Source organism: Dipodomys merriami, unplaced genomic scaffold, assembly GCF_024711535.1.
Source record: "Dipodomys merriami isolate MVZ:Mamm:240054 unplaced genomic scaffold, mDipMer1.0.p SCAF_21, whole genome shotgun sequence".
In the NCBI taxonomy this organism is placed as follows: domain Eukaryota; kingdom Metazoa; phylum Chordata; class Mammalia; order Rodentia; family Heteromyidae; genus Dipodomys; species Dipodomys merriami.
In genome coordinates, this window is record NW_027203493.1 from 29,769,536 (window position 1) to 29,793,865 (window position 24,330).

Consider the following 24,330-nt stretch of genomic DNA (forward strand, 5'->3'; position numbering starts at 1 on the left):
TGTGAGCCTTGGAAGCTTGTGGTGCTGAGCTATTTCCTCTACCTCTGAAGCCAGCATGACTCCTAGATATTTTGGAGGTTTTGTAGAACAAGTGGCCATTGACTTGAGTGTAACCATTAAAAATAAGTCCCCACTTTGGACTGATCTGAGCTTGAATTTTGGTTGTGTGGTCTTGGGAAAGCTCTTGATCACTTTAACTGTTAATTGCTTCATTTGTGAAATGGAAATAATATAAGGGGTGGCTGTATCAAGTAGGTTGATACCTAGCAAATAAGTATGCCTAATTTATCTGTTGTGGTACCCACTCCATTCTTTGCGTGATCATGAGTGTGTGTGTGTGTGTGTGTGTGTGTGTGTGTGTGTGAGATATGTGAAATTTATGTCTACTTATAGTCAGTTGATACTGTTGGATTGTAAGCTCCTATGCACTAAGTGTAACTGTGCTCTAATTGTTTTCCCAATAAGCACTCAGACTGCTAAGCATATAATAGGGCTAAATAAGTGTTAAATGTAAGTGTGGGGTTTGTGCTCTTAAGCCCAATTCAGTCTTTATAGCAATTGGCTTGTGATCAATTAGGACTTATCGACAAGCAAGAACATATATCTCCTCTGACAAGTGTTGTCACAGCAAATGCCCTGGTTAGGATAACATATGAGGATGACTTGCAATTCATTCATTGTTTCATTCCACTGTGGCAGATCAGTATTTTGTGGGATTTGATGTTTATACAGTTTGGAAGGCTTTCTTTGAAAATATACATGTAAATTGTAGAAAGCATGAAAACACTTTGGTAGAGAGCCCTTTTAAAGACTTAAAGAAGATCCATTCTAGGAACTATTGGATTTATAAAGGATAAAAAGATTTGTAATAGGGAGGAAATTGTGGTAATAGATACAAGTTTTAGTCAAACTGTCATGTAAACAGAAACAAAATGTCCCATATTTTTTCATTTACTAAACATTTATTGAGTACCTAGTATATACCAGATAGTATACTAAGAACTAGGACACAGCTGTGAAAACAACAATCTCTTCCCTGCAGACCTACGTAGGTTGCAATGAAAAAAGCCACAATGTTGATCCATGATTTCAGGGCCTTAGTTCCCTTTCTCTCCCCCTGTGTTGTTGTTCCAGGCTTGTTTTGGGAGTGAGAGCCACATGGCTAAATTTGTCTTAAAACAGTTGTAGCCATCCCAAATAGGGATGAAAGAGTCATAGATTATTTTTAGGAGAAGTGGATAAGGTGGCTTGTAACTGCTTTCTTGCCTATCCCGACTGGTGCAAAATTGATAAAAGAGTCATCACTTTTCCACTCAAGATAGGCTCTTCTTTGGACTGATTTCAGAATGAGTAATTCATTCTGACAGCAGAGCTAGAAGCTGGATTTTTTCTTACATCCAGGTCCTAGAGGGCAGCTGACCCCACAGTGTCAAAGGAGAACAGCATTGGCTCCTACAGCCCTAAGTGCCTGCCTTGCTGTTTACTGTAAGCCAGTGTTCCTCTTGGCCACAGTGGGGCAGTGACTCAGAGCTGGAACTGTGTTCCTGTCTGGTTGCCAGATTTTGCATGGGGAGTGAAGGAAAATGAATGAGCAGGAGTGAGTGGCTGCGGGATTATAACACCTGAGACCCATCTACTTAAGAACTGAAACTGAGAGAGAACGGCAGGCTAGGAACCTCCTTCCTTGTCTGTCTGACCTGCACCTGGATTTCATAAGGCTGTAACTGCAGAAGAAACAAATTCTGAACATGGAGCTCAAAGACAGAGTAAGTCTGTCTGCTGCCTTTCCCAGCAAGAACAAGAGAGCAGGTTAGTCTTGTACTGGTCTCAAAGGGATTCAGTTTGCCTGCCATGTACTCTGAATCATGAAAGTCAATTAATGATTGAGAGTAAGAGTTTTTGATGACTGGGGAATGACTGCAGTTCAATTTTTTTAAAGCATAATTTACTTGGGAATAAGTAAGGTGGAAGTTATTATTAACTATCCTCTTCCCCTCATCCTCCCCACTTATGTTATTACAAGGAATATTTTGTTGGCAGGTGAGATCTGGGAGGCTAAATGTTCTGCCTCTGTTTCTTTGTGTTTAGTTATGGGCAGTGATGTTGAATTTCAGCCTGAGGGTCCATGGATGGCAGTAGTTTGAGATCATCCTCAGTGTTTTAAAATGTTACAGCTATGTGGAAGATCCTTAGGACACCTGGCTTAGCCTTTTTGTTTTGCAGTTGGGGAACCTGGCTTATTTAAAAGCTAAACAGAAGAATGAAAGTGAGTGTTTTGAGGTTGAAAATGTCTCCCCTGAAATGTGAGACTTTTATAGAACACATGTCCTTGCCTCAGCCCTGCCTGCTGGAGAGACAGATTTTCTTGAACTGTACTTTCTTAACCATGGGGCTTGTTGATACTATGATGGACAGAGTGTGGCTGAAGGAAGGTGCCTGTTGATCTTAAACCACTTTGCCTGGCAGGCAAGTTCTTTAAATAGAAATTAAGCAGGAGGCTGGGGATTGTGCCTTATTAACTTAAAGGGTAGAAAGTGTATGCCTGAACCTTTGTTCTGTTACAGGCTAATAATGCTGGAATTGCAACATGGAAAAAGTCAAAACAACTCTTGGTGCAGTTTTAGAGCTAACAAAAGAAAAAAGAAAATACTCTCTCTCCCTCTCTCCACATAAACTCTCTATACATAAGCTTAGCAAAGTCTCCTAAGTCATTTATGCATTGCCAGTTACATGCCAAAACCACGACTCAAACCCTAGTTTGTGTGGCTCCCCCGCCAGGGTCTCATGAACCTTTCATGTGGCCTTTCCAGTTGGGGACTTCAACTGCCTCAATTTACAGATGAAGAATCAGGGACCCAAAGAGGTTGAATAGTTGCTCAGATCATGGAGTTGCTTGGTTAAAACCAATTGGATACTCTGCTCCTATTACATTGCCTTTCTGCCAACTTCCTTAATTAAAAAAAAAGTTAGGGGAAAGACTCTGTTTGGTTCCTTCATTCTATGAGGAATTTGGCTATACTTTTTCATAGACATTGAGATCTTGTGAAACTAAAATTTAAAACTTACTTATTCACCAAGTAGAAATCCTAAATGTGGCTGCTTCATGTTTGATATTGGAGGCAGACATATTTCAGTTACTGGGTGAGAAGAAGTATTTTACAAAATGAATTGGCCACTGAGTGCATCTGAAAATCTCTGGAGAACCCGTGAAACTTTCCAAAGTACACTGGAAGGCTTCCAATCCAGGGTGTGGGAATGACAGACTTCCCACTTTGCATGGCACGCTAGCACAGGAAAAGCAGGAGATTCTGTGTGGGCACCTTTCAGCAAGGAGGACAATCTCTGACCACTCCTCAGATGGTGGCCCTGAGGTTTGACCACATCTCCCAGCTGGGCATGTGGCATAAGCCAGGTGTGGACAGTATGGGAAGTCCTAGGGTGGTCTGGTCCTTGTTCTCCAGGGATGATGGAGGCTTCTAGGCATGGCCTTAGGGTTTGTCATCAAGGTCTGCAGGCCATGTTTCCGTCACCCTCTGGGGCTCTGAAGTGAGCAGCAGCTGAGATCAACAAACCTGATGGGCTCTACACAGCTCTCTCTGAAGGTGACTTGTGTTTGTGCTCAGATTGTTGAGGAAAACGAGTTCAGTGTCTGCTGTATTGGCATCCCTGTTTCTGTAGAGCAGAAGATACATGATAAATATGTGAGCAAATACTCCTGGCCCTATAGGAACCTAAAAAAGGAGGCAGGAGGGCAGAACAAACAAATGTGAACTGAGCAGAGAGCAACACACACTGTGTAATCAGTTTCCAAATTGTAGGCTTCACTACCAACATTCTCTAGTTCACAAAGCAAAGACAGAGGTGATGTTTGTGTTATCCTTTTGTGTGTTTTTAATCACTCAGTAATTTCCTCTGGAGAGTTCATATGCCTTTCTGTGATTCTTTTATTGAGTTTATTAACCTTTATTTGCAGGGATGGGGGCGAATAGTGGGAGGGTTAATTTCTCCAAATTATGTGTAACACAGTTCAGGAGAGCCAAGGATGGAGTGTTGTGGCACATTAGTGCCTCTTCTCCAGTAATAGAAGATAACTGCATTTGGATGGCTGATGGCTGCTAAGTCCCTGTCTATATTACCTGTTCCTATTTCTGTAGAATTATTAGCAAGCTCCTATGGAGGCATGGACTAATTTTAAGGTAGGAGTCTCCTAGTGTGTGCTCATTCATTCACTAATACTTTTGAGTCCTACTAGAAGTGCTACAGTGTCAGGCACTGTGGCAGGCTGATACCATAGCAAGAAAGAGAGGCATGATCCTTGCCATAGTAGAATTTACATGCCAGTCAGGAAGATCAACAGAAGCACATACACATATAATTAAGAACAATAACAGCTGGTAGTTAAAATAGGTTGATGTAAAGTGACTGCTGGGAAGCAGTCTAACCCTGCCAAGGTCTGAGCAACAAGGACCCAGCTAAGAGAGTATCTAGGCTGAGGATACCCTTAGTGCAAAGGATATGAAAGACAAACACACACACACACACACACACACACACACACACACACACACACACACACACACACACACACGTGTTCAAGGAACAGCAAGGAGGCCCTGTGGCTAGGGAGGCCTGAGAAAGTTGAAGAAAGAGACATGATGAGGCGGGAACTACATAGCAGTGAAGTGATCTAAGATTTTGTAAGCCAAGCTAAGGAGCTTAGTTACTCTCTGTGTGTGGTGTAGCACTGATGTAAAATTTAATGGAGAGGAATGGCATGGTTTTCTTTATCTTTTAAAAGTTCTACTAGCTAGGGGCTGGTGGCTCATGCCTATAATCCTAACTACTCATGAGGCTGAGGTCTGAGGAACATGGTTTGAAGCTAGCCGGGGCAAGAAAGCCTGTGAGACCCCTATCTCCAATTAACCATCTAAAAGCCAAAAGTAGAGCTATAGCTCAAGTGGTAGAACACTAGCATTGAGCAAAAAAGCTTAGGGACAAGTGCCCAGGCCCTGAGTACACATGCACATGGGCACACACAGAGCTCTACCAGGCTTCCAGTGAACATATAGAGGGCAGGGTAGAAGCAGAAGGAGCAGTTAGCAACTATTGCAGAATCTAATCAGGAGCCAAGTAGGTGCTAGGTATAGAAACAGAAGAGTAGATGAATTCAGAGCATGTTTTGTCAAGACAAGCAATAAGACATGCGTGCGTGTGTGCATGCGTGTGTGTGTGTGTGTGTGTGTGTGTAAATTACAGTAAAGAAACAAGATGGCCTCAAGGAGAGTATCAGGTTTCTGGGGAAGGAGGCTCATTCTGTGTTTGCCCTATTAAAACTTAGATGTCTTAAAGTCCTTGCCATAGTCAAGACACAATCAAAGTTCACAAAACACTATACACCTTCTGTATGTCAAGCATTGTACAGCACTTTCATATATTATTTCACTTTAAACTTGTAATAATCTTTACAATGGGCATATTATTTCATATTTACAAGATGGAAGTTCAAAAGGTAAGGTAGCTTGCTTTGGTTTGAACACAGATCTTCTGTCTCCAAAGCTCTAGACTGACTTTGTTGGAAGAGACAGATTAGAGCTTCCACTTGGGGAGAGTAGCAAGCTGTGGAAAATCTGAACGTTTTCAAAATCATGTACACTTGAAAGGCAATTTCAGTAAGATTCTCACCTCCTTAGCAACATCATGTTAACAACAGTGACACTTTGTGCTAAATGAGAAATTTTGTGAAAGTGTTAAATGAAATAAGCCAAAAAGGAGCTTAGGAAATATTGAGGCAAGGTTTCAATTCCTGATTGTTTCAACTTTCAATTTCTAGGTTTAAGGCCCAACCAGAAGCATTAGTAGGTTACCCAGAATCCTCAGTTTTATTGGGACACTGGGATTTTAGAACAAAGACAGTCTGTGCTTAACAAGGCTAGAGGCAGTGCTAAATGTGACTTCAGCCCACAGGGTGATTCTTTTAGGGTGTTTGGGGGGCCAAGAGGTTTAGGGGGCATGTACTGTTGAGCATGCTAATGAAAGGATTCTTGATAAGAGTCTCTCTTCAGACTTTCAGGCCAGCTACTTTTCTTACATTTTAAACTGTTTCTTCTCTTTATAGCTTGGGTCAGATAACAGCTAGTGCTGACAGAGCAGATTTGTTACACTCTCAGCATACCAATAACACTACTGTCCCCACACATGCCAGGTGCTCTGACCTTCACTATTGGGTACCATTCACATAGTTCCAAACCTTTTACATACTAAGTATGTAAAAGTCAGCCAAAGTCTCTGGTCTCATTAGTTAGGATCTGTGTGATTAGAATGTTTGTTTTATCTTACAGAGTTTTTTTTTTTTTTATCGTACACAGTTTTGTGGGGCCATTTGTATTTTGACGAACAGCTTCTGTGATTGTTAGTGAGCTCATAGGTTGAGCTTTTAATTTAGTATCCAGTTCTTGCTGGTTTACTTTATTCTGTTTTCAGGTCTCTTGTATTTGCTGCCAGACTTCTGTAAGCCCTAACCCAGTCTTTCTCAGCCTAGGGCTTGTGAAGGCGTGCTTATTTACCTGGATGGTTGGTCACCCATGGCCCGCCTTGTGGGGACCATCATTTCCTGCCATCTTCCATCCACACTTCCTGGTATTCCTCCTGGGGAGACTGGCTGACATATCTCTTTGAGAAGCTGCTTCGGGAGAAAAACAAGATTTGACAATGAAGGCTAGATTGTATTTTACTTTATTTGCCAAATTGCTTTCTTAGTAGCCTGAAGAGAAACAGAAGCTTTGTGTGGAAAAGAAAGAGTTTCTGTGCTCCCTTGAAACCAGCTACCTGGCTCTCAGCCGGGCCATGTCTGTACTACCAAAACCAAGGTAGCAAGTCAGGTTTAAGAACAGGTATTTCAGGGGATGTGTCTGTGCCTGCAAATGATTCTCGAGACAAGGTGATAGAACATAGGTTTTAAAGCTAGGGAAGGTAAGCAAAAGAAGGGGTGACATTGTCACTTGACTTAGTAAATGATAACAGAAAAGTTATATTAAGAAAAAAAACAGGAAATGGAGCTGGCTGGGGGCTTTTGGGCTAAGGGGTCAAAAAAAGCAAGCCAGACAACTTGCAATTTCTAAATGAAATTAATATGCAGCCTTCATTTGGCAAGGATGAGCCTGAAGGAATGGAAAGAGGTCAAAGGGGGTGGTATATAGGTAACAGGAGTCGACTGTGGCTTTGGCCACATGTCTGCTCCTTGTGGACCTTACTTTGCTTACTTAGGGCCTGATGATGATATATAATGATGATGATATTAAATGGAGTAGCCCAGGGACCTAACCCATGCTCTTTTTTTTTTTTAAATTTAATTTAATTTTATTTGTGAACATACTGTACATTACAATTACATGGGCAGGATAATGCGTACATTTCTTACCAAACATTGCACCCTCCTCCTTTGGTTTACCCTTCACATCCCTTCCCAGCCTCCCCCCTCCCCCCCAATCCCAATCCTTCTCCTTCCCCCCCTTCCCCCCCCCCTGCACCAACGTTGTAAAGCTCATTTTGGACATGACAACTTGTACTTCTCATTGTTGCAACAGGTCCACCTGTATCCTTAAACGACTTGTTTTTCCCCATCTCCTCCACAAGTTATACTGACATCAAATATAGTGAAAATGCCGGTCCGTGGCATTAATGTTATATTGTGTTAATTTAGTGCCCATATTTTATAGCTCACAATTCCTGTACCCAAGACTCTGTGCCTATTTACATTGGTACAAGTTGGTGGTGGGGAGCCCAATAGTTGCCAAATTGCTTTCTCAGTCTACATAGTATGGTTGCTCATTGTTGGGTCTGCTTTGGGCTTGTTGAAGGCTTGCTCTGTCTGTGCACTTGTCTATCAGAGATTCACTGGTTGATCTCATGTAGGATTCAAAGGCTAAGAAAACAAAGGAAAGAGAGAAAAGAAAGGGGGAGTATTGATGAACTGTGCTGTTTTTCTGATTCTTTGTCTTCAGGGCTTTCTTACATGGTCAGAAAGCTGCTAGCCTCACGTATTCCTAAGGGAAGAGGAATTATGCAAAATTCCAGCAGGTCATTATACAAAAAACGTAGGATTTAGAAATAGAGAACCTAGATTCATGTCCCAGTTTTATCATTTATATGAGTTGTCTTATGCAACTCAACTTATCTGAGCCCAGTTTCTTCATTCATAAAATGGAGGTTGGTGGTAGTAGTAGCTGAGATGCATGAGGAAACACTTTGTAGGTTGTAAGGTCCACTAGAGGTGATATTACTTTATTGTCATTCCCATTCAGATCCAGGTGATTTCTTTTTTTCTCCAGGTGGAAATTAGGCTTTAGATTAGATTTTGCATTTTCAAGTTGCCCAGTGAATGATGATGACTCTGTAGAAAAAGTTGGATGCAGATAAAATGTAACCCTTCAATGAGATACAGGGATTTCTAAAACAGGTGTGGGGGTGATGATTATCCTTACCTCAGACCTTAGATGCTCACACTTCAACTCTACTTTTATGTTTTGGAAAGACTGGGCTACTGTGTGCCAGATGAGGTCATAGGATTCTGTAGGCTTGCCTGTGAGCAGGTGGTGCCAGGAATTGAGAGGCCAGCCGTGGTTGGGATTGGTTAGAGGGGGGTAGGAGCCCTTCCCAGGGACAGAGACCTGATAGGTCTTCCTATTTGATATTTGGCTTGATAGGATCCAGGCTGTTCTAACCCTCAGTTCCCAGCTGGGAAAAGAAAACTTTGCTGGTCTCTAAGTTTTCTTTTTTTAACCTTTGTTCTATGCTGATTAAAACATACTAATCTCGCAGGGCGCAGGTGGCTCATACCTGTAATCTTAGCTGCTCAGGAGGCTGAGATCTGAGAATCACAGTTCAAAGCCAGTCTAGGCAGGAAATTCCATGAGACTTCCATCTTCAATAAACTACTCAAAAAAGACAGAAGTGGCACTGTGGCTCAAGTGGTAGAGTGCTCACCTTGAGCTAAAAGAAGCTCAGGGACAGTGTACAGGCCCAGAGTTCAAGCCCTAGGACCAGCAAAACAAAACAGAACAGAACCAATCAAAACAAATAGTCTCCAGTAAGGTTTAATGCTCAATCTGGTGGTGGGGTTGATATCTTAATGTTACCAAGCTGAGATGGTCTATTGAGTCTTAACAGTGAAAAGAGCTTCAGGAAATGATCATACCTTAGGTTCAGTGATTTCACCTCTGAGATTTCAACCCAAAGAAATTATTTGATAGGAAAAGCCTATGCTGAATTTGCTCTGTATTGGCTATAAGAGCGTTAGGGGCAGGCACCTAAAATATCCTAAAATATGATTTTTACTCTAAAATGTAAATTACCATAGTGTAGGCACTTTTTGTTCCTTTGTTGTATCTTTAGCACCTAGCAGTGCCTGGCACATATATGCACAGTGACATTTGAATATGAAAAAAATTTGTAATAAGACTACTATCCAGCAACTGCAAATGACAAACACATTAATGAAATGTGATAGTATCTATTAATAAATGTGAAAAAGCACATCATAGGTATTTTTTTTTTTTGAGTGGGGACTTGAATTCAGGGCCTGGACACAGCTTATTTTGCTCAAGGCTGGCATTCTGCCACTTGAACTACAGTGCCACTGCTGGCTTTTTATTTCTTTCTTTTTTTTTTATTTTTTTATTTTTTTTGGGTCCGGTGATGGGGCCTGAACTCTGGGCCTGGGCGCTGTCCCTCAGCTCTTCAGCTCAAGGCTAGCACTCTACCACTTGAGCCACAGCACCATTTCCGGCTTTTTTCTTTTTGCTTATGTGGTGCTGAGGAATCGAACCCAGGGCCTCATGCATGCAAGGCAAGCACTCTACCACTGAGACCTTCCCAGCCCATGGCTTTTTATTTCTAATTGGAGATAAAAGTCTCATTTGTCTGTTTGGCTCGGAACCTTAATCTTTAGATTTCTGTCCCTGAGTAGCTAGGATTATAGGCGTGAGGCACCACGCCTTTTTGATGAATGGAGATGTCCACATAAGTATTCAAATGGTGACATCATGGGTGATCTTTTCAGATTTTGTAAAATTTTGAAAATGACTATGATTTGGTGGCAGAATTTTTTTCAATCAACTATATTCTTCTTCCCCTCCCGCCCCCGACAACCAGGAGATTATTTGAGAGATAGACCTCCAGCCTGTAGAGCCAGCTACACCATCTTCCAGGCAGCTTTTGTCAACACATAACACCTACACTTTGTGTCTGTCAGCTTGGTGTGGAAGCTGACCCCTCGAAGGAGTGATAGAAATTGCACAGTGTTGAAATTGTGTGGGTCATATTGCAGAAACATGTCCATACATTTATTATCCCATCTTTGAACTGAAGACATTTTATAATAATAGGGAGAAGAATTTTAAGATGATAGAATTTGCTGGGTGGGTGGTTAATTCTTAGAATTCTTTCCCTGGTTCACGGTTTTGGGAAGCTGTTGAAAGTGGTGTCTGCTTTCCTTCACTCTTGTTTTAGCTCATGCTATGTTAAACTAGTGTTTTGCTTTTTTGGTTTTTTTTTTTTTTGCTCAACATCTCAGGGTGTTGAGAGTCAGTATTTTATGAAATGTCTGAGTTATAGTATTTGGCAAAGCCCAAGATTTTTTTAGAATTAAAATAATCACCTTTCTGGTGAGCTTTGGTGTCTGAGCTTGAAAGTCTTTGTTTTCTGACAGAACTGGGTTCTGATAGATTAAATGTGTTTTGGAGAAAATGCCCATTTTTCTAACCCTATGAGGATGACTAGTGGTCTCCAGACATTGTTAGCCTATTTTGCCTGTGATCCTTTCTATTCACATAACTTCTTCATCTCTTTGTTTCTCTAGCCATAACCAACAGACCACAGCATTCAGGCATCCTGTGACTGGGCAGTTTTCTCCAGAAAACAGTGAATTTATTCTTCAAGAAGAGTAAGTATTTTTAAAAATTCTCATTTAGGGATGGATTGGGAGCATTTGGACAAAACAAAACTTGTACTATTTTTTTTTTCTGTTAGGAGAGGCTTGGAGGTGGATTGGTTGATTTAAAATGAAATGTAAGAATTTTCTTTTTCAGTCTCCAGACTCAGTGAGAAGATATGGGACAGGAGAGATGATATAGGGACGTGCTGTGGTTGGTACAGTCACCGCCTCTTAAAATTCCCTTTCTCCTGAAGCATCAGTTTACATATTCACTGTGCTAACTAGATTCTGGGAGTAGAGCCAGCCTCCTAGACAAGCCTCAAGTGCAAAGACAGAGTCCCGAAGAGTGGAAGCTATAAGACCTACTACTGGCCTCAGACATTTTGAATCCTTTCTGCCCTTTTCTTTCTTTCTTTCTTTCTTTCTTTCTTTCTTTCTTTCTTTCTTTCTTTCTTTCTTTCTTTCTTTCTTTCTTTCTTCTTTTTCTTTTCCCCTCCCTCCCTCCCTCCCTCCCTCCCTCCCTCCCTCCCTCCCTCCCTCCCTCCTTCCCTTCCTTCCTTCCTTCCTTCCTTCCTTCCTTCCTTCCTTCCTTCCTTCCTTCCTTCCTTCCCTCCCTCCCTTCCTTCCATCCCTCCCTCCCCTCTCCCCTCCTTTCTCCCCTCCCCTCCCTCTCCTCCCCTCTCCCCTCCCTTCCCCTCTCCCCTCCCCTACTCTCTTTCTCTCTCTCTCTTTCTTTCTTTCTTTCTTTCTTTCTTTCTTTCTTTCTTTCTTTCTTTCTTTCTTTCTTTCTTTCTTTCTTTCTTTCCTTCCTTCCTTCTTTTTTTTCTCTCTCTCTCTTTCTCTCTTTTTTTTGTTGGGTCTGGTTGTGGGGCCTGAACTCTGGGCCTGGGTGCTGTCCCTCAGCTCTTCAGCTCAAGGCTAGCGCTCTACCACTTGAGCCACAGCACCACTTCCAGCTTTTTTTCTTTTTGCTTATGTGGTGCTGAGGCATCGAACCCAGGGCCTCATGCATGCAAGGCAAGCACTCTACCACTGAGCCGCCTTCCCAGAACCTCTTTCTTTCTTTCTTTCTTTCTTTCTTTCTTTCTTTCTTTCTTTCTTTCTTTCTTTCTTTCTTTCTTTCTTTCTTTCTCTCTCTCTTTCTCTCTTTCTCTCTTTCTCTCTCTCCCTCTCTCCCTCTCTGTCTGTCTTTTCTTCCTTCCTTCCTTCCTTCCTTCCTTCCTTCCTTCCTTCCTTCCTTCCTTCCTTCCTTTCTTTCTTTCTTTCTTTCTTTCTTTCTTTCTTTCTTTCTTTCTTTCTTTCTTTCTCTCTTTCTTTCTTTCTCTCTTTCTTTCTTTCTCTCTTTCTCTTTCTTTTTCTTTCTCTTTCTTTTTCTTTCTCTTTTTTCTTGTCTTGGGGCTGGGCACAGTCCCTGAGCAACTTTTGCTCAAGGCTAGCTCTCTACCACTTGAGCCACAGCACTACTTCTGGCTTCTTCTGTTGATGTGGTACTGAGGAATCAAACTCAGGGTTTCATGCATGCTAGGCAAGTACTATACCACTAAGTTATCTTTCCAGCTTCTGACCTTTTCTTTACATAAGAACTTTCTAGTTCTTCAGCCCCATTTCAGCCAGGACTCTGGGGCATCCAGAGGTGGGTTCTGCCTTCTGGAGCTTGTCTATTTAAACATACAGATGCAGCCCAAACAGGACATGCTCTTTTCTTAAAAGATTAAGGCAAGAAAGGTGCACAAGTGGCTTTGTTCCCTTTACTCATCTAGCTGAAGAAAGCATTCACTTGAGAAGTAAGGGGACAGTATTAGCTCTAAACAGTCTTTAAGTCATTTTTCCTTTGCTCAGGCACTTAGACCAAATATGATCTTAAACATCAATATTCATAGTTTTTTGTTTTTGGTTGGTCATGGGGCTTGAACTCTGGGCCTGAGCACTGTTCCTCAGCTCTTCAGCTCAAGGTGAGCACTCTACCACTTGAGCTACAGCACCACTTCCAGTTTTCTGGTGGTTTTTATTGGAGATAAGAGTTTCAAGGACTTTCCTGCCCGGGCTGGCTTTGAACCATGATCCTCACATCTCAGCCTCCTGAGTAGCTAGGGTTACAGGTGTGAGCCACTGGCGCCCGGCAATATTTTTAAGCCATTTCCTTGCCTGGTATTTTGAACTTCTAATGTGGAAAAATGTGAATATATCAAAGTAGAGAGATGTGCTAATAAACCCAACTTATTATTTATTTATTTATTCATTCATTTATTTAGGGTGCTTGAACTCAGGGCCTGGGCACTGTCCTTGAGCTTTTTGCTCAAGGCTGTGCTCTACCACTTGAGCCATAGCTCCATTTCCAGTAGTAGCTCCATTTCCATTTTGGTAGTGTAGTGAGTCTCGTGGAATTTTCTGCTCAGGCTGGCTTCCAACTGTGATCCTCAGATCGTAGTCTCCTGAGTAGCTAGGATTACTGGCATGAGCCACTGGTGCCCTGTTTCTACTCATATTTTTAACTTCATCTATGTCTTCTTTCATCTCTTGATTATTTTGAAGTAAATCCAAAACATATCATTTCATCAGTATGGTATTTTCAACCTTGCTCATTATCATACAGAACTCGTTAGAGATCTATCACTGATATTTCTTGTATGTTTACTTGTGATAGAGGCTTATTCATACAGATCTCATTTATGCAATAAGCCTGAGAGGCAGACCAGCATCACTATCTTAGAGATGAAGGAACTGTGATTCAAAGAAATAAAGTCATTTACCTAAAGTTGCATCGCCAGAAGTAGAGAGATGTTAACTCCAGGTTAGCTGGGCTTTAAGTTCTGTGCTATCTAGGAATGGTATGTTTTCTTTAAGTCAAGCCCAGCCTCTGTCCTGGTCAGAGGCAGCTTGTTAAATTACTTTGGTGCTGGTGCTTTATAGGACATTATGGCCAGTCTCTGAGACTGGGAATGTGACTTCAAGTCAAGCATCATTAATCCCTTATGCTCTAAAATCTAAGACATTTTTAGTGCTGTATTGGCACTCAAAAAGATTTTTAGATTTGGGACTTTTGGATTAGTAATTTCCAACTAGTAAAATCAATACAAGCATTCTAAGATCTGAAAAAGTCTGAAATCTCAAAAACTTGTGGTCCTAAGCATTTCAGGTAAGGGATACTCAGCCTGTAGTAGAAAAAGAATAGAAGATAAAGATTGTATTCTCTTTTAGCTTGAAAAAGAACATTGTGTCAAGACAAAACCAATGTGAATTCCCCAAATTCCAGCTCAGAATGAGTTTGTTTATAGACTCCTGAAGGTCAAAAGCTCATTCAGTTCACTCCCCTTCAAGAGACACAAATGCCTGCTGTCCGAAGATCTGGATGGAGGGTCATTAGTAAGGAAAGCTACCAGCTTCAATAAAAGCTGCCAGAGGGTTGGGGGTGTAAGTTAGTGGTGAGTGCTCGCCAAGTATGCATGAGAGGTCCTGACTTCTATACCTAACGTTGGGAATGGGGAACAAAACTACTAGAGATGCATAGGCTTTGTTAAATAGTTCTGTCACACTTCCTTTCCTTCTTATTATTAACAAAAGACTATCTCTTGGCTACTTGTGAGAAGGTAATTTTTTTTTCTCCCACCCAGAATATCTCTGTAATCAATCTCAATTCCATCCAGCTTCCAAGGAAAAGATGTTCCTTCTTTGCAAGGCCATTTTCTAGATGTCTTAAAGGTACCAGCTTATCTCAGTGTGGGTGGCACAGTGTAGCAAGATAGGCCTTGCAAAGGGTAAGGATACCTAGCAACTGATGTGATATTGCCTGTACTTATTCATAAACTCCTAAGAATGCTTGCATAGATCAAGAGTAGCAAGGCCAATGTAATCCTGTCAATGAGGAGTTTACTGTTGAGTAAAAAAATATAGATAATGAAATGAGATTACAAAGATGATAAATGTTTGTGATAGAAGAAATATAGAACTCAATGGGAACCAACCCAAGGGGAGTCTTACAAACCCTGTTCCCATACAGAAGGCCTATGTTTAAGTTGAGACTGCCTCACTCAAGAGACACAATCTAGGTAAAGACCAAGATGAAGCATGAAGGATCTTCACTAGTTGAGCTAGAGTGATTAATGAAGAGCACTGGGTGGATTCTGAAGATACCTGGGAGATGAAATTATCTGACCTGGGGGCTGGGAAGGTGGCTCAGTGGTAGAGCGCTTGCCTTGCATGCATGAGGCCCTGGGTTCGATTCCTCAGCACCACATAAGCAAAAAGAAAAAAAAGCCGGCAGTGGCTCAAGGGGTAGAGCGCTAGCCTTGAGCTGAAGAGCTGAGGGCCAGTGCCCAGGCCCAGAGTTCAGGACCCACGACTGGACCCCCCCCCCCCCCACACACACACAAAGAAATGATCTGACCTGGTGATTGGATTGAGGAAGAAGGCAGTGCTTGCTCTACATAACCTGCAGTTCCGACTGATCCACAGAAGTAGGGCTCTTTGAGCCTGTCACTAACAAGGTGGGTTTCCTATATGACTAGAGTGCTTGTTTTCTTATTTCACCTTATTTTTTATGCTATTTAGTTCCCAAGGGCCTGGACATCAGTCAGTAGGTCCTGTTACTTTGTACACAGATGGTAAGTGGCAGGCAGCATTTCATTCCAAGGAAGTTTGGCCCCAAATGTGCTTCTAAACACTATGCTACACTGCCTCTTACTTTAATAGTCTTCAGGGAAAAGTCCTCATCTTTCACTGTACTTTGTAGACTGAGTGCTGAGTTTGCACTAGTAATATAGTATGCAGTTACTGCTTCATAGAGGTTTTAATTGTAATTGTAGTTATGAAATTGAGTTATAGTAACTTTATGCTGGTTTGAAAGATGCTGAACTTTCTCAGTGTTCTCCAACCTCTTTTTTTGTAGTGATTTTTTTTGTAGTGATTGGATCATTTGTAATCTTCTTTTTTTTTTTTTTTTTTTTTTTTTTTTTGGGTCTGGTCGTGGGGCCTGATCTCTGGGCCTGGGCACTGTCCCTCAGCTCTTCAGCTCAAGGCTAGCACTCTACCACTTGAGCCACAATGCCACTTTGGCTTTTTTCTTTTTGCTTATGTGGTGCTGGGAAATCGAACCCAGGGCCTCATGCATGCAAGGCAAGCGCTCTACCACTGAGCCACCTTCCCAGCCTCTCATTTGTAATCTTCTTAAGCCCTTTTTCTGATTCTCAGTAACTATCTTGAATTGTGAGCCTTGGAGTCATGCTTTTCAAGGCTAAAAAGGGCTACACACAGGACTCCTTAAGTAGTCATTCTTGGGCTGAGATGTCAGGCTGCAGTTGTGGTGTTGAATTTCCATGCAGAGGGGAGTTTTCTCTTCTGCAGCTCCTGACAAACACCTCTACAGCTATCTAAAAGAAAAGAGAAGAGAAGCATTCCTCAGCAATGATGCCTGCAGCTGCCAGCAGCTGACTGACAGCAGGCTATGTACATTGATCCCAGGCTCTATCAAGTATTTTATGTTGAGGTGGGGCCTTGTGGTAACTTTGGAAGTTCAGAAGCCTGCTGTTGTGCTAAGTGGCCAGCTGCATGCTATGCAGGATCACCCTGGAGCTTCCTAACTAGGACAGTACCCTTGACTGTCTGCCTTTCACAGCCACCCAGTGAGTTTAGCTTGTTTCTTCCATTTGGGTCTGAGTGGTCCTTCATTTTCTCATTGGGTTATTTGGAAAACAAATGCAGGTTGGAATTGTCCTGAAGGTTGCAAGTGGTAATTGGAGGATGCTGGTAGGTGTTATTTTCCTCATCTTCTGATCTGTGCTGAAGGGGATACATCTTACAGTTTGCTGGGCAAAGCTCAACTAAGATTTATGTAGATTTTGGGCCTGGGAGGGGTAGCTCCAGGTTCTAGGAGATAGCTATCTCCTGCTTCTCTAGGAGCAAATGAGCACAGAATGGAGGTACTCCTCTTCTTCCAAAGGAGTTCATCCTGCTGAAAACCTGCCTGTCTGTGAGGCTGTTCTGTCGTCATTGGCTGATAGAGCCAGCATCTTGTCTCTAGATGCTGTCAGTCTTGGTCTAGCTTTGCCTGTTGCATTTGGTTGCCATGGCAGCAGAAAAAAATGGGGAGAAATGGAAACACCTGGCAAGCAAATGCAGAAACTTGACTGGTCAGTTTTCCTTCCTGGTTACTGGAGACAACATTTGTGACAATTTCAGGTAGGGGAAGAGATGGTGTTCATTCAAACATCTAGTGATGGCTTTTGATGTGGATATTTCAGAGAGATTGGGCCTTGGGATACAGTCATCGCCACATAGCAACCATGTCGTTGGTGTGTCTGCTGGGTGAAATGCTGCAGTGGTGGGTCTGCTGTGTAGAAGGGAAGCTGCTCCTTGGGCAGAGTGATTTTGTTTCTTCCTCTGACTTCCCTTCTTGTCCTTTTCTTTTACCTCCCATTATCTGGGAAGTGCTGTGATCTCCATTTAAAAATGCTGATGTCTAGCTAGGTGTGTGACTCAAGTGGCAGAGAGCTTGCCTAGAAAATGTCATTGCCTGACAAGGACAATGGCTGCTTGGTAGACCAGAGGAGCAGACAGGCTGGAAGAAGGTTCCCTGAAGAGTCAGATTAGAATTGGAACATCTGAGATAGAGCGAAGTAGTGGTGGAACAGCAGGAGAGGTCCAGGTCTGCTTCTCCTCCTGCACAAATAGACACTGAGCAGAGTACAAAACACGGGCTTAAGGCTAGATACAGACTGGGGGCTCAAGTTAAGTTTAAAGCAGTGCTGTGAATTGGGAAGTAAAGGGAGTCACAAGTCTGATGAGTTTTTATGCCAGGAGAGAGGGTGCACTTGGTGCTGTTTTCCAACTCCTTGGGTGGGATGAGGAACTGGAGCCTGTGCTTAGGCAGAGTTGAGAGGGACAAGGAAGGAGCACAATAAGTCATAGTTGAATAATGAGGCCACAGTTGCTGAATGAAAACCTGTGTCAGACAGCCTCCCCCAGGGTGCTGGGAGTTTACAGTATGCGTTGGCAGTTTGTCTGCATCTCTTTCTCTGGGAAGAGGAGTGTGGAGGTGTCTCTGCCTGTTTGGGCCAAGAACATTCTTTTTTCCTCATTTATATTGTGCATTGCTTTTCCTAGACCCCTTAATTGAGGGTATAAGCTCCTGAACACATGTGCAGGTGTTTGTGAAAATACCCTCTCCTCATACATCCCTCCTTTAAAATCAGTCAGTGAGCTGGGCTTTCCATGTGGAATCTTTTAAGGCAGTGCATGAATTTGGGGGTCCATTTTTTTTCAGGACTCAATGTGATAAGGTGTCATTTAATGAGGCCTTTTCTGCAAGAGATCCTGCTTGTCCATAGCTTCTAATCTCTTTACAGCTGTGACAACTCTTGGCATTGTTTTAGAAGAGAAGCTTATGCCACAGAATTTCAATCTTTTAACAAAAAACCTCCTAGATTAGGCTTTCATAGGAATGAGTATAGGAAGTGATTGTTGTTTAGAAACTGATTTTTGAGCACTGTGAGCATTCTGGAGAGACATGCCTTAGGAGTTTAGAAAAAAACACAACTCTGTAGGTTCTGGGCTTTCTACTGGCAATAGTCAGGAATAATTTTTTCATGTTATGTTGTGCTTTGTAGTTTTCCAAGTATTTGTTTTGATTCATGAGCTGCCTTGTGAGGTGAAGAAATAGTTTTAACTTGGAAATGAAGGCCCAGAGAACTGAGGTAATTTGTGGGAGAGTCGGTAAGCTTCAGAAGTTGACTGGGCTTTTACTCTTTCCACTGCCCCAGCATCCCCTTGATTTAGCAACTGGCCGCGGGAGTGAGAAGAGCAAAGCCTCATATCATAGGCTGATCTTACTGTGGCAGAGTCCAGATATTTAGAGTGTTAATTGTTGTCTTAGAGGAGTTACTAATTTCTCTGGGCTCAGGTTCCTCATCTACAAAATGAGGGTGGTAAAACTACCTTTGTAGGATTGAGCTAATGCTGGGATAGAGTAGTACTTGACAAGTGCAGCCCAGTTCCCTGCTTGCTTGGCCCTGAATACCTGCTCCTCAGAATTGGTGATGCTTGCTTGGTGACATGCCTCTTTAAGCAGTTTACTCCACTGATTAAAGGCAGCTCAGTCTCCCATTAAACAGACTCACTCAAGTTGAGACTCATAAGGAAAAATGTCTTCTATATTTATAACCTCCCTCATCTATGCATAGTAGGCATTTAGTCTTGGATATTCAAGATGCAGAAGCAACTCCTTTTATGGATGGGGAAATCAAGGCACAGAGAAAGCTACTTCTTACCCAACTCCCTGACACATCCTTGACAAAGATGGGAGTAGAATCAAATCATGTTTTAACTGGGCTTCTGCAGGCTGATTTTGTCTAGTCTTCATTTCTTTTGTTCATTTCTGTTGCTTTCTGAGGGGAAGCAATTGAGCTAAAACTCTAGCTCACTATTTAGAACTTCAGCCCACACCCCCTCTAGCAAAACAATCAGCATTTATGTAGCTTAAGCCAAGAAAGGGAGATCTTTGTTCAAATCATCCTGATGTAGTTTAGGAATCCAGACAGCATAACCCAGCAAGCAGGCTTTTAAGTTCATAGATTTTATTTAATGACACCACGAGTCTGTATATGCAGGGTTGTTTTTGTTTTTGTTTTGTCCCATCTCCCTGGGATCTGCAAAACTCAGCTTGCCTGAGGCCAGGGACACAGGCTCTTCTCTGGGGAAGGGAATGTTTCTCAGTAAGACTTATTAATAGAGCATAGGAGGCTGAGGATTTGAGGACAAACCATGTTTGCCCAGGCAGACTCTTCAGTGGGCAACACTCCTGTAGGGTGAACCTAGTTGAAATGAATGTACTAGAATGCCCCTGCCCAGCTGAGCAAGGTCCCTTTCACTGCTATTTGTTTGTTCTCACTGCTCAAAATGCTGGGGTAATAATCTCCAAAAGTTTCCTGGAGAACCAAGTTTCTCAACCAAGTGAGAAAATAATTTGGAGATTTTTTTGTTGACACTTTCCATTTTTGTTTTGTTTTGTTTTGTTTTGAGTCCAGTTGTGGGGCCTGGACTCTGGGCCTGGGCGCTGTCCCTAAGCTCTTCAGCTCAAGGCTAGCGCTCTACCACGTGAGCCACAGCACCACTTCCGGCTTTTTTTCTTTTTGCTTATGTGGTGCTGAGGAATCGAACCCAGGGCCTCATGCATGCAAGGCAAGTGCTCTACCACTGAGCCACTTTCCCAGTCCCACTTTTTGGTTTTTGATACAAACAAGGTAACTTATAGTTTTATTTTTTTTCCAAGTCATACTCCTACTTGGAGGACCTGATAGAGCATGGATAGAACAAAATCCACAGATCTTGTTACTTGGATGGGTGGGTAGTTGTATGTGTTCTTTGAAAGAGTGAGATCAGGACTGCCAGGTAATAGTTGAATCTGGAAGCTGTTTCTGCTGGATGTGGGGGTGGGGTCCTATGGAAGACATGCTCCATGGTTTGTTTGTTTATTTGCCGGCCATGGGACCTGAACTCTGGGCCTGGGGGCTGTCCCTGTGCTCTTCAGCTCAAGGCTAGTGCTTTACCACTTGAGCCACAGCACCACTTCCGGCTTTTTCTGCTTATGTGGTGCTGAGGAATCAAACCAAGGGCCTCATGCATGCAAGGCAAGCACTCTACCACTGAGCCATCTTCCCAGCCCCAACATGATCCGTGTTTGTAGAGACAAAACAGTCACCTCCCAGGACAAATTTAAGGTGTTCTTTCTTCTCCTTGCCCCATTCTACTGTTTCGAGGAGACTGATGTGGTGACCATGGTCAGTATTTCTTCCAGTGAAATATGTCACAGCCGGCTCCCAAGGCAGTAGTCATGCCTGTTCTTTACTCACACTTTCAGGGTAGTCTTTTTTTTTTTTTTGACTAGGAGAGTACTCCCAGTCTGCTATCATTCCAGAGCTAATGTGGAGAGTAGATGGGGGTTAGGCTGGGGAGAGAGCATCTAAAAATAAACATTCAAAAATATAAAGTACAGCTGGGCACCTGTGGCTCACGCCTATAATCCTAGCTACTCAGGAGACTGAGATCTGAGGATCACGATACAAACCCAGCCTGGGCAGAAAAGTCTGTAAGACTCATCTCCAATTAGCCACCAGAAAACTGAAAATGGCGCTGTGGCTCAAGTGATAGAACACTGGCCTTGAGCTGAAGAGCTCAGGGACTCTGCATGGGCCCAGAGTTCAAGCCCCACCAAAAATAAAAATAAAAATTATCTATCTATATCTAGATATATCTAGATATGTCACAGATATACATATATATATAGAGAGAGTACAAAATGTTAAAATACCTTTGTTTGAATTTGCTGGGCCAGTCACAGGTCTACAGTTTTTGTCCCACAGAGAAGTCATGAGGTGTCTATTAGTAAAATGGATGTAGTTTTTGAAATGATGTGGATGATTATAAGAAAATGTTTATATTGTAAGGTTTTAAAAATCAAGATGTAATTCATGAACATGATCACAGTTATATAAAAACAAAACTAACCCACCCACCCCCAGACCCAAAGCAAGAATATGAAAAAAAAGAAAGACTGGAAGTAAATCAAGTATTAAAAATGGATTTGTTTTGGCTAGCAGGATGTTGGGTGTCATTTTCTTTTCTGCTTTTCTTGTAGTTTCCATATATTCTATAATAAGCATGTACTATTTCTCAAATATTCTATTATTCTAGAATGATAATAATCAATATTAGTATCTATTAGTGAAAATAATTTATACTTGATAAAATCCCAGGCAAACCTTTTGGGCTCTTGAACATCATGTCCTGTCAGCTGAGAGACACAGGCATCCTAAGTGAGGAACCCCAGAGCTCTTCTCCCTTTCCTCTTCCCCTCAGAAAATCTGAAATGGTCAAGACCAGGTTCCTGTTTTGGATATTGTTCTTCCTGAAGGTAGCTGTTACACAGGACAACCTCTCAGACCCCCTTCTCAACCCTCAGCAGCAATTATCTCTTGCTGTGCAGAGCGCCTGCCAACAGGGAGAGGCTGAGCATGATTAATTCACCCACTAAGTGGGGAGCAGTAACAAAAGTCTGGCTGGGATGGAGGTCGGGGGCGGGGAATCTGGAGTGAGTTGCTTGGGCTGATAAGAAGCCAGTGATCTTTCTGCCTGGTGGTACACGCACCTCCAGCTGCCAGGCATCCCACTGGGCCAACCCCTTGGAAAGATAGTGCCACTACAGCGGTCCTGCTACTGGCACCACCCAGGGAGCATCGTGGACACACAGCTTTTGCAGAGAACATCCCTCCTGGCACAGGGTCACAGTTCTGGCTCAGGTCATGTGATGGATTACTATCTTTTGAGCAACAGTGGTCTTTGAAGGGCGCATCTACTGTGGAGATTAGAATTCTCCCTTTTGTACCCCTCTGAAAGTGAGTCTGGTGAAGGACGCCTCAAGTGCTTTTTCCTCATCTGCACCCAGCCTGGATTCTTCAGCTGTCTCCTCAGAGGCCTGGCCCAGTCTGCCAAAACAGATTGTCTCCACTCTTCAGGCAGAGAACCTCTTTTTTTTTTTTTTCCCAAATTTATTTTTTACTCTATTCTACCTGTTTCTAACTGCATGGATCCTGTTACTCATTGGAATAGTGGACAAAACCCAGCCACAGAATGCTGAGAAAAGAAGCTTGCTGGTTTTGGAGTTGGCAAGGTCTTGCAACCAGGCATCAATCTGTTTAAGGATAATATTGTGTTTGTGTGGGGCTATTTCTTACTGTTGCTTTGAAAGACTGGCAGATGCAAGCGCTCTGGGGAGGCAGGTGAGAAGTACCATCTTCAATGTCTCTGAAGTGTAATACCAAAATGTTCCCAGACTGCCGGCCTTCCTGGGACAGTTTCTTTTTTTTGGGGGGGGGGGTCTGGTCGTGGGCCTGAACTCGGCCTGGGCGCTGTCCCTCAGCTCTTCAGCTCAAAGCTAGTGCTCTACCACTTGAGCCACAGCACCACCTCCGGCTTTTTTCTTTTTGCTTATGTGGTGCTGAGCAATCGAACCCAGGGCCTCATGCATGCAAGGCAAGCGCTCTACCGCTGAGCTACCTTCCCAGCCCCTGGGACAGTTTCTTAATCAGAAGCTTTATGTCACTGGGATGTTTGTTTGGTGGGGAAGCCCCAGGGCTACTTACTGGAGACTGAAGCATACTTCATTTCTTCCCGCTCTCCAGGCATGGAATAAGGGGTTAATATCGCCAATGGCTCTATTTTGGGGCAAATGGAGTGTTCCCAGAATAGGTCTCTTTGTTGAGTAGTCTATTTTGGGAGGCAAGCCCCACTGGCGTTTATGTAAGCATTCTCTGTGTGTATCTGGGGGTGTGGATGTGTGCGCAAGTAGTTTCTTGTTACTAATTATAAGCATCTTCTTTTGGGAGTTAGGAGAATGGAGGTGTATGTGAGTAAGCTTATGGATTTCTCTTTCCTGCTGTGAAGAGAGGCTTGCACCTATTGATGGTACAGTCATCACAGACATTTGCATAGGAGAGTGAGTGTGGAGATCTTAGGACAACAGGCAGGGGAGGGGATTTCAATCCTTTAAGGAGTATCTGGTAATGGAGTTGTGCCCATCGGTCATCCTCTTGGTTCCCTGAAGCACCTAGGCAGGCTGCACATCATAACCTTATGGCTGTAGGCTAGAGCCAGGTAATCTCCAAAAGGTAAACTCTGGGTTCCTCTAACTAAGGCCAGGTAACCAGTTCTAACCTGGAACCAATCTCAGAGAGAAGTTTCCAATCAGCAGCTTGGCACTGACTCACTGGACTCCCCCATGTGTCTGGACAGGCCAAACTCACATATGTCGAAGCAGGAGAGAAACCAAAGACCGTCCAGCATGGTCAGTGAAACATCCACAGCTGGGACCACATCCACCCTGGAGGCCAAGCCTGGACCCAAGGTGAGCTCTTGCCCACTGGTTCTTCCTTTTCCTCTTGTAAAACTGACCAAGGCCCTTTCATTGTAACATAAGCCCATTTGATCATCACTAGAATTTTAGAAGGGAGACCCAAAACATAGTGCTCTCCATAAATGACAGTCAGAAAATGGAGGTCAAGATGAGTTGTGGTCCTTGTCCAAGGCAATAGGAAATTGCTGATGGACCAAGGCTGATGAATGAATGCACTCTTAACTTAATGTTTGTTGAAAAGGCCACACCTCTGTTCTCATGTATTAGAAAGAGCTTGGCTATCTTTGGTGACAGATGGGCCTGAGGAAGAGTGCCCTTGGGAAGAGTCCAAAAGCTGATGTGTTTTACCTGTGGGAAACACTAAGGAGCAGAGGAAAAGAACCTACATTGTGAACTCACAAAGGAGGAGTACATATTGGGAAGCTGACAAAATCTAGGGCTAGAAAGTAGCTTTGCTCCAGGAAGCCATAGGGTGTACTAGAGCAAACAGCTGCCTTTG

General features: G+C 42.9%; 1 protein-coding gene across 7 annotated transcripts in view; it reads left to right on the forward strand.

Annotated features, from left to right (window-relative positions):
* The window catches only part of Plekha7 (pleckstrin homology domain containing A7), a 216,617-nt gene that overhangs the window by 125,324 nt on the left and 66,963 nt on the right, over positions 1-24,330 (forward strand). For all 7 annotated transcript variants that reach the window (XM_070032802.1, XM_070032803.1, XM_070032806.1 and 4 more), the window contains 2 exons: positions 10,856-10,939; positions 23,711-23,822. In XM_070032802.1, the coding sequence (XP_069888903.1) occupies positions 10,856-10,939; positions 23,711-23,822 (196 nt within the window). The remainder of the gene's footprint in view (positions 1-10,855; positions 10,940-23,710; positions 23,823-24,330) is intronic.